Consider the following 12,272-nt stretch of genomic DNA (forward strand, 5'->3'; position numbering starts at 1 on the left):
TAAGTATGCTTTTCCATTTAAGTATTTGATTACATTCTTTAGGTCTGTTTTAAAGTTTTCTTTATTTTGGTCTTGTGTAATTTGTGTTGAGTTTTTTTCCTAGATATTAGATCTTTTAAGTCATTATTGTAAATGGAGTCTTTTTGTACACTAAATATTCTAACTGGTTGTTGTTTGTATTAGGAGTTATTAATATCGTATATTAATTTTGTACCTGACTACCTTCCTGAATTTCCTTACTAATTATGAAAATTTAGATGGTTTTCATGGTACTTTCAGCTTTGTAGCTATACAATCCTACCAACTACATAGTTTTAGCTTTTTAATTGATGCTATAGTAGCCCCAAATAGATAATTTGCTAGATATGGAAGCTGCTTTTTACATTAAAGAGTCTTGTCACAAACTTACTATCTTTATTAGCTTCTAAAATGCAAGGTAGCACTTCTTTATTCTGTAAAAGAACAAGATAACACTTAGGCCAAAACATTTACGAGTTTCCATTACCTTCAGCGCCTGTTTGAGCAGCTCTTTCACTGCCTGCAAGATCAACCAAATTCTGTAAGATAGATAAAAATGAAACTTTAGGAAGGGTAACTTGAAATAAAATCCCAATGACTGAAGGAACAATTTTAACACATGGTTTATCAGCATACCCCATCTGTATGCTGGTCTCTCGCTCCACTGGTTAGGCGTTACCATTTTTGGGTCAAACTGATGTGTATACTTTGTTCCTGCCTTATAATATAGCCTCCATAATGTTGTCAGAATAGATTCTCTATTTACTACACAAAGTTCAAAACCTTACCATGGTGAATATAATTCTTTACAATCTGGCACTTGTGTTCCTCCAGCTTTAAATCCACACATTACTCACTCTGAATTCTAGCTGACCTATTCACTATGCCCTAAATGCTTCATGTACTTCTATGCTTCCAAGAGCTATCTTTTGCCATTCCCCTTGTTTAGTTAGTTCTAATTTTCTAGACTGTCCCTATTCTTTACTCAGGACCAAAGACAACTGTTACCTTCTTAGTGAAACTTTGCCATCTTTATCCTTCCTCTCCCACACCCTGATCTGCTCTTTCAATTGTGTACCCAAGGGTCTTTAAAGATACAACTTACTCTTCAGCACTTACTGTGTTGAGCTAGTCATCTGTGTCTCTGCCTACACTGTAGCATCTTTAAAAGCATGGGCCTCTCCTTCATTTCACAAATATTGTTGACAACAAGTGACTGCCTGTCATGCTCCAGGCAGTTTGTTAGGTACTAGGGATATGGCAGTGAATCAGACATGTAAGTTCTCTGCTCTCATTGAGCTTTTATTCTACATGGGGCAGGCTGGGGAGAGGAGAAAGTTAGTGAGAAGCAAGAAAAAGATAAGAAATGCATCATGGCAGATAATTTTTTGTTTTATTTATTTATTTATTTATTTATTTATTTATTTATTTATTTTGAGAGAGAGTGAGAGAGGGACAGAGAGAGGATCCCAAGCAGGCTCTGTGCTGTCGGTACAGAGCCCGAAGTAGGGCTTGAACTCACGAACTGTGAGATTATGACCTGAGTTGAGATCAAGAGTTGGATGCTCAAGGGACTGAGCCACCCAGGTGCCTCATTAGAGATAATTTAAATAGAGTGCTGGAAGGGGAAAGAGGAAGGTACAGAATAGGTTCTTTGACTTGATGGCAGGGAAGTAAGCTAGAATCTGGAAAGACAGAGAAGAGGGGCCCAGCCATGCAAAGCCTAAGGGAGCCATACTCCAGATAGAAAGAAAAGCTAGTATACCCAGTCACAAAGCAGAAATAAGCTTGGTGTGTTCAAAAAATAGGAAGGACAACAGAGTTGGTGAAGTGGAGTCGGGACAAGACTGGGTCAGAGAAGTGGGTAGGGGTCAGATGGAATGGGGCATGGTAAGCAAGAGCAAGAACTGTGGATTTTCTAAATGTAATGGGAAACGGTTTAAGCAAGAGAGTGACAGACATTTTGGCAGAGAAGGGTGAAAAGGGTGGGTGGGGAAGGACTGGAGAGAGGCAAGAGTGGCAGCAGGGAGCCCATTAGGCTCGTGTAGGAATCTGAGCAAGAGGTGAATGGTGGCTTGGACTAGTAAGGTAGCATGGGAAACAGTAAGTGATGGAGGGATGTGTTCCTTATTCTTCTAATCTCAGAGCCTGGTACTATGCTCAGAACATGATGCAGTCTCAGCAAATATTCTCAATGCATTAAAACAAAGTCAGAGACTTTCACGGATGGGCAGTAATTATGCACTCCTGCTTTAATTATGTCCTATCTCAGACACTACTTTCTCTAAAATACTCAGTCTAATCTTTCTGGTGTAACATCTACTACAGAAGACCTAGATAAATAATAAAGGGGCAAAGTAGTGATGAAGGCAGCATGAATTGAGGAATAAAAATGGGAACAAATATTGGTGTTCAAAGACACCAAGAGGCACCAATCTATCTGAGAGAGGGCTCACATGGAGTAGAGGGAAATCAAATCAGGTTGGTTGAGAGTGGCCAGAATTTGCCAAAGGATGCAACATAACAAAAGCAGTACTTAGTAACATTAGAAATCTGCCAGCAGACCGCAGAAAGGAAGACCAGAGTCATAGAGGCCAGGTCAGGAGATGAGGACCTAAATGAATGTGATGCCCATGGGAATGTTGAATAAGAAATGCTGATGAATGGACACAAAAAGGGGAAGGCTGAAAAAGATGAGTCAGAACTGACTCAGGTCTAACCTAGGTGACCAGGATAATGTTGGTACTACTGGAAAAAAGGAATATTCACTATGATAGAAAGAAATTAATTTTGTTTTAGACACACTGAAGTTTGAAGTAACAGTGAGACACACAATTATAATCATCTTTATAAAGACATGAATTAGAGCTCAGAGACTCTAGATAAAATACTTGACTGTCATCAATACAGAAACGATAACAGAATGTCTGAGGGCAGACGCAGGAAGCAAGAAAGGTGACAGCAGAACACTCCTATGTTTTAGACAGTAGAGTAGGAGAAAGAATTCCCACAAAGGGAACAGAGAAGAAGCAGAGCCAAAAGGACCTGGATATTATGAACCAGAAAGATCAGAAGATGCTAAAAAAAAAAAAAAAAAAACAGAACAAAACAAAACAAAACAGAGCCAGAAAATGATCTTTTGAGGAAGACTTCTTTCCAAGAAGATACTTACAATAAGTAGAAAGGCTGAAGGGTTGGACCAGATGGTATCTATATTTTTTTTTTAATTTTTTTTTTAACATTTTATTTATTTTTGAGCAGATACAGAGCATGAACAGGGGAGGTTCAGAGAGAGGGAGACACAGAATCTGAAACAGGCTCCAGGCTCGGAGCTGTCAGCACAGAGCCCGACGCGGGGCTCGAACTCACGGACCGAGAGATCATGAACTGAGCTGAAGTCGGCCGCTTAACCGACTGAGCCACCCAGGGGCCCCAGATGGTATCTATATTCCCTAGATGATAGAGTGTCAAAGTATATAAAAAAAGTCATCAAATTGATTACTGAACATGTCGAGAGTATTAAAGAAATTATTAAAAGTTAAAATTGTAGTGAAATATCACAGATTGGGTTTAGAAAACAAAACAGAAGTTAGGTTTTGTGTTTTATTGTTAAATTAAAGCAAGACCATCTACTAAAATAAATTTTATATTGGTATGGTAAAATAACTGAGGTGAACAAGAATTAGAATTTATTAAGACTCTGATTTTTCAAATCTGTAAGTGAATAATTAGAGATTTTTTATTCTTTTTTCCCTGAAGTTTTCAAGAATAATCTTAAATCATATCCTACATGAAGCTAAGAAATTTAGACCCTGAAGACAAAAATAAAGCAATATTGGCAAGGAACAGGAAGCAAGCACAAAAAAAAGAGAACTTCTTCAGTGCAACAAGAAGGAAATGGTGGCTTACTTATGTAGAAAAAAGAAATGTTTACATCATGCTTATATTCACTATTCAGCAAACAAGTACTCAATATAAACTACGTATACTGTGTTGGGGCTATCAAGATGAATAAATGTCTTTCTTCCCTTCAAGGGATTTACAGTCGTAAACACAATGTTTATAATGTAAAACACTTCCTGGGGCGCCTGGGTGGCTCAGTCGGTTAAGCGGCCAACTTCGGCTCAGGTCATGATCTCGCAGTCCGTGAGTTTGAGCCCCGCGTCGGGCTCTGTGCTGACAGCTCAGAGCCTGGAGCCTGTTTCAGATTCTGTGTCTCCCTCTCTGACCCTCCCCCGTTCATGCTCTGTCTCAAAAATAAATAAACGTTTAAAAAATAAAAAATAAAAAAAAAAAATTTCCTTATTTTATTTAAGAATGAACTTGAATAATGTGATTTACTTTTTAACCATCCCAGTTAGGTTTTTGTTGATCTCACGAGTCTCAATTCTTTTGGCTGAGACAAAACAACAGCAACAACAATACCAAATTGCCCCCACCCCCGTTTCAAGAATATACTCTTAAATGTGTACGGAAAAACTCTTCCCCAAGAACTCTGGTTAGGAAAAGTGCTTCGCTCTAAATTTTAGGAGACAACAGCAATAACATAACAGGAAGAAAGAGCCTCTGAATTCGTTCGATGTTTCAGCTTGTAATCTTATGTTTATAGATGAGACTAAACTACCAATTTATAGGTGTTTTTGCCTGTTTAGTTCAGTTAACAGTTCTTATGAAACCAAACATCCAGCAGCCAAATTAAATTATGGTTTGGCCCATGTGGTACGGAATCATGGTCCATCAATACTCACCAAATGGGACACCTTGACGGATCCGTCACAATTGGAAGGTTCCCCTTTCTCTCTACTTTCCAAAATCTAGACAGAAAAGACAACTTGTAAAAAATCAGTGCATTTCTAATTGGAAAGGCCAAACAGAGAGTTACCTACCATCCTAAAAATGGTATGAGAACGACTGCTTCTTTGATTCATTTTTGTAATTCCATAATGTCTGTTCTCTGTGAAAAGGGAGTCATATTTCAGGTGTGTATATTAAAATCAAAGAAAAATATTGACTTTTTTTAGAGTGAAAAGTGTGATTTAAAGCCTAAATACATTCAACTGAATAGTTTTTACAAGTGTTTTGGAAAAATACAGTATAAAGTCTTACTCTCTCCTTTTGTGATCCACTTCAAAGCCATTTCTGATGTGTAAACAACTTCTTCTGTGAGATCAGCCACATATACATTCCTCTGAAACAAGGTTAAGAATAGAGAAGTCACTAAAAAGTTGCATCTCACAAGAAGGTGTGAGCTAGTATAGAATTCACATGCAGAAGTTACAAATGGAAAATGGATGAAAATAACAAGTAAACTATGATATGTACAATTTATTTCTGTACCAAATTCTAACCTGATACTTCCATTTTGCTCTTTTTTAGGGGGCACTTATACCAAAATATCACGGCTGTCAGTGTTTAAAAACGATACATGTTGCTCATATGCTATCTCTATAAACACTTAAGAAATGAAAAAATAAACCATACAAATAGGAGACAGTTTAAAAAATACAGAAATTAAAGGTAAATGTTCAAGAACATGAATCCCAATAAGCAAGACTATTTTTAGAACCACACTAACTCTGTTACTCACGTTGAAGTCTTCCCGAATTATTAAAGGCTTCATTTTTTGAGTGTCACAGAGTAAGTCTGTAATGGTTTCATTGTATATCTCCATGTAAGACACGCGTAAGAGAAATTCTCTGTCAGGAAACTAGCAGAAAAAAATAGGTAAAACATCAGAGGTCATCCATTTATGAAAACCTAATACTGAATACTTCTGTGCTAATATTAAATATTAAAACGTTCTGAGAAATTATCTTTGTAAAGCAAACAACAAACAAAACCTCATGTTGTTTTATATCCACAATAAACACTAAAATATAAAAACATGTTTCAGTAATAATGAAAAGTATAGTATCAAAGAATTAGAAGAGGAGAGTGCCTGGTCCAACTCTCTGAACTCAAAATAAAACCTACCAATGGATGTTCAAATAAGAACATTAAAAATCATTAAAATAGTAATGAAAAAACAAACCTAAAACCAGCTCTTAATTAACTAGGTTGCTTATTCTGGCCTTCTGCTTTCCTTGTCTTTTTTCTACATCTACTTTTCTGTTTTTTTTTTTTTTTTTAGTTAAAAAAAATTTTTTTTAACGTCTATTTATTTTTGAGAAAAAGCATGAGCAGGGGAGGGGCAGAGAGTGAGAGGAAGACAGAATTTGAAGCAGGCTCCAGGCTCTGAGCTGTCAGCACAGAGCCAGATGCAGGGGTAGAACCCACCAACCATGAGATCATGACCTGAGGCAAACTTGGACACTTAACTGACTGAGCCACCCAGGCACCCCTCTCTGTTCCTTTATAAGCACTGGTAGCAGGGAGCCTGGGTGGCTCAGTCGGTGGGCATCTGACTCTTGATTTCGGCTCACCGTTCATGAGATCGAGCCCCTTGTCAGGCTCTGTCCTAACAGTGTGGAGCCTGCTTGGGATTCTCTCTCTTTCTTTGCTCCTACCCTCACTTGCGCACATTCATTCCCTGTCTCAAAATAAATAAATAAACATTAAAAAAAAATAACTGGTAGTTACACAAAGACAACGAGGAGCTAACCATTCTGGTAAGATTTTCCTGTTCCTCAACACCCACTTTTTGGTGTGATTATTACTGTTTCAGGATTCAAGGAAAAGAATGAAAGAACTTTAAGCTCTACATAGTAAGTTTGTGGGGAAAAAAATGAATCTGTTATGCCTTCTTTACCCATGGCTAATTAAGAGATAACTGTAAATCTACTTCCTTTCATCATTATAAGAAAATATATTAAGGTTTTCATCCTACTATTACTACTTTTCCCTTTATGTACCAGAAATTTACCTAAGTTATTTACCTTTTTAATTTTTTGGAAAATGTCATGAATTGCCCTGGGTATTACTCCCAAATAATCCTCTGAACCCATCATGGTATATGTTTTTCCTGAAGCAGTCTGCCCATAGGCAAATATGGTACCTGTAAAAACAAAACACACACACACATGCAAAGATTAAAAATGAATCTGTAAGATGTGAAACTATCAATACTTAAACAGAGAACCAATACCAAAATATTTCTACAATGAATACAAACCATTGTAGCCTTGTATGGCAGAATCTATGATTGGTACTGCTATTTCTTCATACACATTTTTAGTAGTTTCATTACTATGAAAGACGCGATCTAAAAAGAAAAAAACACATATACAGAAGTTAAACAAACCAACTTTGTTTTCATTCTTAGTAGTTGTGCAAAGAAATAAAATGGTCAGGATATGATAAGATAAAATATTTAAGACATAATATTCTCTTCACCTTATTGGTCCTCTGAAAAAATATTTTTCTATAAGGTAAGATGTGTTGGTCCTCACACAGAAAAACTACAAGTCAGACTTCTCAGTTATTCTATGTGCTTTTAAGAGTCAGCAGGGCACAGTGGCTGAATACAGGGTTATCGAATCAGACTCTGCAAATCTGGTTCCACCATTTATAAGCTGCGTTGACTTTGGGCAAGGTGGTTGATGCCTTTGTGCCTCAATTACCCAATCTGTAAAATGGATATGAATTCTCTTCCTCATAGAATTATTGTGAACCTATAGTCAATATTTAGGAAATATGAACTATTACTACTGAGAAATTTTAAGGTTTATAACATATTTAGCAAGAAGACCTAGCTCAAACTAAAACAAGAAATGCACACATATGGAAGAAGAGACCTAACAAAGCTGAAATGTTACAAGGAATGACCAGTTGGCTGGCTGCTAAAGGAGGCTGGGTTTAGAGTACATTTGTACTGATGAATTCACTAGTCTAGGATGTGGTTCTCTGCTAATTTTGTTAGCATAATTAGCACATTAAAAATGGACTACACTTTCAATGGTAGCCTCATATTAAAAAGCTCACAAGAAATGCATTTCTAAATCAGAAGGGAAATGCATCCACGTGCAATGAGAAATTCAGTGATCACATGGTTTGCATCACGACAACACATTTGCCCTGTTGGCAGAGCTCTATGGAAAATCAAGTGCCGGGGCGCCTGGGTGGCGCAGTCGGTTAAGCATCTGACTTCAGCCAGGTCACGATCTCTCGGTCCGGGAGTTCGAGCCCCGCGTCGGGCTCTGAGCCTGGAGCCTGTTTCTGATTCTGTGTCTCCCTCTCTCTCTGCCCCTCCCCCGTTCATGCTCTGTCTCTCTCTGTCCCAAAAATAAATAAACGTTGAAAAAAAAAAAAAAAAAAAAAAGGAAAATCAAGTGCCATCTGAAGGCTGCTTAGGGGTTATGATATCAGAGCAAGGACAGATGGCAGGATAATTCAAATCTTAATGCCATTTGCTTTAGATAAGTGGATAAGTCCAAATCCACGATGGGCATACATGGCTACAGAGAACCCATAGATCATGAGTCTGAATGCTTGTGCATCCCTCTCTCTTGGTTTTATAATCTCTGGCATTTATTGTACTACCTTTTTAAAAATTATGTTAATACTCTAAAACAAGTCCTTTACCAGAAATTGTTTTCTCTTCTTTACATCTTTGCTCCAAAACCTTTTATGATGGCTTTCTAGCTTAATGCTAGTTCAACATCCTAACCATTCTTACTCCCAGAGTTGTTGAGAGGGCCTCACTGTTGCCCTGAGGTGCCTAAATGACAGCATGCTAGTGAGTCTGACTCTTCCATTTGCTAGCTGTGTGACTCTAGGCTTATTTCAGTTACTCTGAAATGGAAAGGCACCTACTGTATAGTACCTACCACATAAGCTTGTTATGAGGATTAAATGAGTTAATAAATGTGACATGCTGAAAACTGTATCTGGCACAGTGTCAGCAGTAGACCCATATTAAATCAATATACAAATCAGCTGAGTCAACGTTCAGGGCCTCCATGACCTTCTGCCCCAGTGTTGGTGGTACCATTTTAGAAACCTAGACTAGTTATGTCCCACTGTAAATCTCACAAAGCTTATGCTGTCACAAATGTAATTACTTGTTTAAAGCCTCTCTCTCATCATATGAGAAGTTCCACAAAAGCAGGGGTAGGTCTTTGCTGTATTTTAGCAGACAAAGAAGGAATATCTTCACTACTTATTCTTTAAAGAATTTTCTTAAAAATAATTGTGGAAAGTATATACTAAAATCAAAGATCTTAAAGATGACTTGATATCAAGCAACATATTTTAGGCTTATGGGGTTTTAGGCCACAAATACACTAATGAATAAGAGGAAAAAATGTTAGTTTCAACCTTGAGGCACTATGACTATAACTGCATTTTTAAAAATATAATTTATTGTCAAATTGCCTAACATATAGTGTGCTCTTGGTTTTGGGGTAGATTCCCGTGGTTCATTGCTTACATACAACACCCAGTGCTCATCCCAACAAGTGCCCTCCTCAATGCCCATCACCCATTTTCCCTTCCCCCATCAAGCCTCAGTTTGTTCTCTGTATTTAAGAGTCTCTTATGGTTTGCCTCCCTCCCTCTCTGTAACTATTTTTTTCACTTTCCGTTCCCCCATGGTCTTCTGTTAAGTTTCTCAGGTTCCACACATAACTGCATTTTAAATAGCAATTTATTATCTTATTTATCATACATGATGGATGAACAATTTTTGAGTTTTTACTAATGCAGTTTACACAAGGCCTCGTCTGATCTTTAATGACAAATCCAGTATTATGGATAAGCCTTTTGTAGTCCTAATAGGAAAAGGATAATGTATTAACTTTTGATGCTATTATAAACTTACCAAAATTGAAGGATTTACTGCCATCAACTTGATAAATAGCATTATTGTCAGTTTTCCAGTAAATTTGGGTATCTCCTCCAAGAGCTTCTTCTCTGAAAGAATAAAAACACTGCATTTTAGTAAAACTGGTCATGGAATTCATGTCATATGACAGATAATTTAAAAGATTCTGTCTTCTGAAAAATATTTTATTAGTTAATAAATAAATTTATTTATTTTTAAATGTTTATTTATTTTTGAGAGGGAGAGACAGAGTGTAAGCAGGGGATGGGTGGAGAGAGAAGGAGACAGAATCCCAAGCAGGCTCCAGGCTCTGAGCTGTCACAAAGCCTGACATGAGCCCCAAACTCACCAACTGTAAGATCATGACCTGATCTGGAGTCCGACGCTTATCTGACTGAGCCACCCAGGTGCCTCTTCTGAAGAATATTTTAAAAGATAGTATTGGGGAACCTGGGTGGCTCAGTCAGTTAAGTGTCGGACTCTTGGTTTCGGCTCAGGCCATGGTCTCATGTTTTGTGAGTTTGAACCCCATGTTAGGCTCTGGGCTGTTGGTATGGAGCCTGCCTGGGATTCTTTCTCTTTCCCTCTGTCTCTGCTCCTCCTGCTCTCTCTCTCTTTTTCAAAATAAGTAAACTTAAAAAAAATAGTAGTATTGACTTATACTATATATGAGAAACATGGAAAATCTGCCTTTGAGGAGCCAAGACTTTTAAGTGGGCCAAGACTTTTAACTCCTGCCTTCTCATGGGAGTTTCCTGGTGAAGTTCTTCATTTCTACCCTCCTACCTAGTACTGGTTGCTGAAAAGATACATTCAAAATGCAACTCTGATTATGTCACTCTTGCTCACAACTTTTAAAAAACATCTGAAATTCTTAACATGGCATACTAGATCTGGAACATGTTTATTTCTCTCTTCAATGTCATCTTGCTTTAAGTTCCTATACATGCCTAAATGCGTATCAATTCTGACTGCATATCAGTCCCTTTCAAAAATAAGAGATTAAATATTGTAATTGTAACATAATGGTCTTCTAATGCATTAAGTAATGAGATATTTAAAAATAGGAAATTCCTCATTTATTAACACCTAGTGATATTTAATAAATATTTCTCAAACACAAAATATGTTAGTATTCTGGAGTGAGGGCCACAGATCAGAGAGAAGCAAAGACTTCATTCCCCCCCCCCCTTCTTTTTTTCTCTGTAGCATGACTCCTGTAACATTATGTCAACTTAACATTCTGTATTTTTTACTTTATTTTCTGTCTGCCCACTAGAATGTAGATCCACAGGGGCAAGGATGGTAGTGTCTATGTAGTAGAGTACACTGTACTAAAAAAAAAAAAAATCAGTATTGATAAATATCAGCCATTCAACGTTCTGAATGTTGAATTCAGTCATTGACTGAAGTCTTGAGTGCCTTTGAATACAATGCAACAAGACAGACTAGTCCTTGCTCTCAAGAAGTACACAGTAATAAGGGAGAGGCAGTTAAGTGCAAAATGACAGATGAATACAAATAAAAACCTTTCCGATACGACTTCCTTTAAGGAGTGGGGTGGGGTGGGGTGGGGTGGGGTGGGGTGGGGTGGGGAAGCGCATTCGGGGAGGCAGTGCAGGGCTGGCGTTGAGGTCTTTAACGTTGGCGAGCCTGAGTTAACATCTAAAAGACTCCTACAGCTGGAAATTGTCTTATAGATCTTCCGATCCTTCCTCTTGGTCACTACCAGATAAGGACACCGTGGCACAAAGCGGGTAAGAGGCCGAGATACCAGGCAGCAGGAAGGAGCAGCGAGGACTCACTCTGGGGCTCAGGCCCGCGCCAGAGGCCGCAGCTGGGACCCGGTCTCGGTCTGGCCCACCTACCTGCTGTTGAGCGGCCGGACCCGCACGCACACCGCGACAGCCCCTTCCTCCGCCATCCTGCCAGGCTAGATCCCAGGGAACTGGCACAGTTGTTCAGCGTCCCTTCTTCTGAGACCACCGGCCGCCCCGCCTTTGAGTTTAAAATTTCCCAAACTCCGCGTCTGATTGAGCCGCGGCCTCGTGACGTCATGGGTTGTTCCACTGTGCTCGGCGCGGGGGGCGCGAGGCCGGCGGCGCGTCCACGGATAAAAGGTGGAGGGGGGAATAAAGGATCTGGAAGAGAGTAGGGTAGGGAGTCACAGAGAGGAGATGGGGGAAGCAGGCGGCGAGCGGATGTTTTGGCTGCAGCGGAACTATTACCTGCTAAAAGTCACTGAAATGCAGGCAGCTGTTTACAAACCTCACCCCTAAAGAGTTTGCCGTGTGTAGGAAAATAAGGCAGATAATTTTTTTTTTTCACAAAGAGTTAAGACCTTTAAATCCACCAACAGAATTAAGAATCTCCTAACAGCTTTTTAAAATTAAAAATACCTTAAAAGACAAGAATTGAAAGTCACTTCGCTGCCCCGAAACGTAAGAATCTTATTGTGCTCTTTAGAAACTCTGAGTTTTATGTTTTACAGTTT

The 12,272-nt window shown here is 38.6% G+C and overlaps 1 protein-coding gene across 1 annotated transcript in view; it reads right to left on the minus strand.

Annotated features, from left to right (window-relative positions):
* CENPE (centromere protein E) overlaps window positions 1-11,730 on the minus strand; it is an 86,790-nt gene extending 75,060 nt beyond the window's left edge. Inside the window, exons 1-9 of the mRNA XM_047091827.1 lie at window positions 11,647-11,730; window positions 9,776-9,867; window positions 7,130-7,219; window positions 6,894-7,012; window positions 5,606-5,725; window positions 5,125-5,206; window positions 4,905-4,972; window positions 4,767-4,832; window positions 506-557 (exon numbers count right to left, since the gene is read on the minus strand). Of these exons, the coding sequence (XP_046947783.1) occupies window positions 506-557; window positions 4,767-4,832; window positions 4,905-4,972; window positions 5,125-5,206; window positions 5,606-5,725; window positions 6,894-7,012; window positions 7,130-7,219; window positions 9,776-9,867; window positions 11,647-11,702 (745 nt within the window). The 5' untranslated portion in view covers window positions 11,703-11,730. The remainder of the gene's footprint in view (window positions 1-505; window positions 558-4,766; window positions 4,833-4,904; window positions 4,973-5,124; window positions 5,207-5,605; window positions 5,726-6,893; window positions 7,013-7,129; window positions 7,220-9,775; window positions 9,868-11,646) is intronic.
* Window positions 11,731-12,272: the final 542 nt, after the last annotated feature.

The sequence above is a fragment of the Lynx rufus genome, unplaced genomic scaffold (assembly GCF_022079265.1).
Source record: "Lynx rufus isolate CCGP_SWC_20201006 ecotype Redwood Valley unplaced genomic scaffold, mLynRuf1.p SCAF_3, whole genome shotgun sequence".
Lineage (NCBI taxonomy): Eukaryota > Metazoa > Chordata > Mammalia > Carnivora > Felidae > Lynx > Lynx rufus.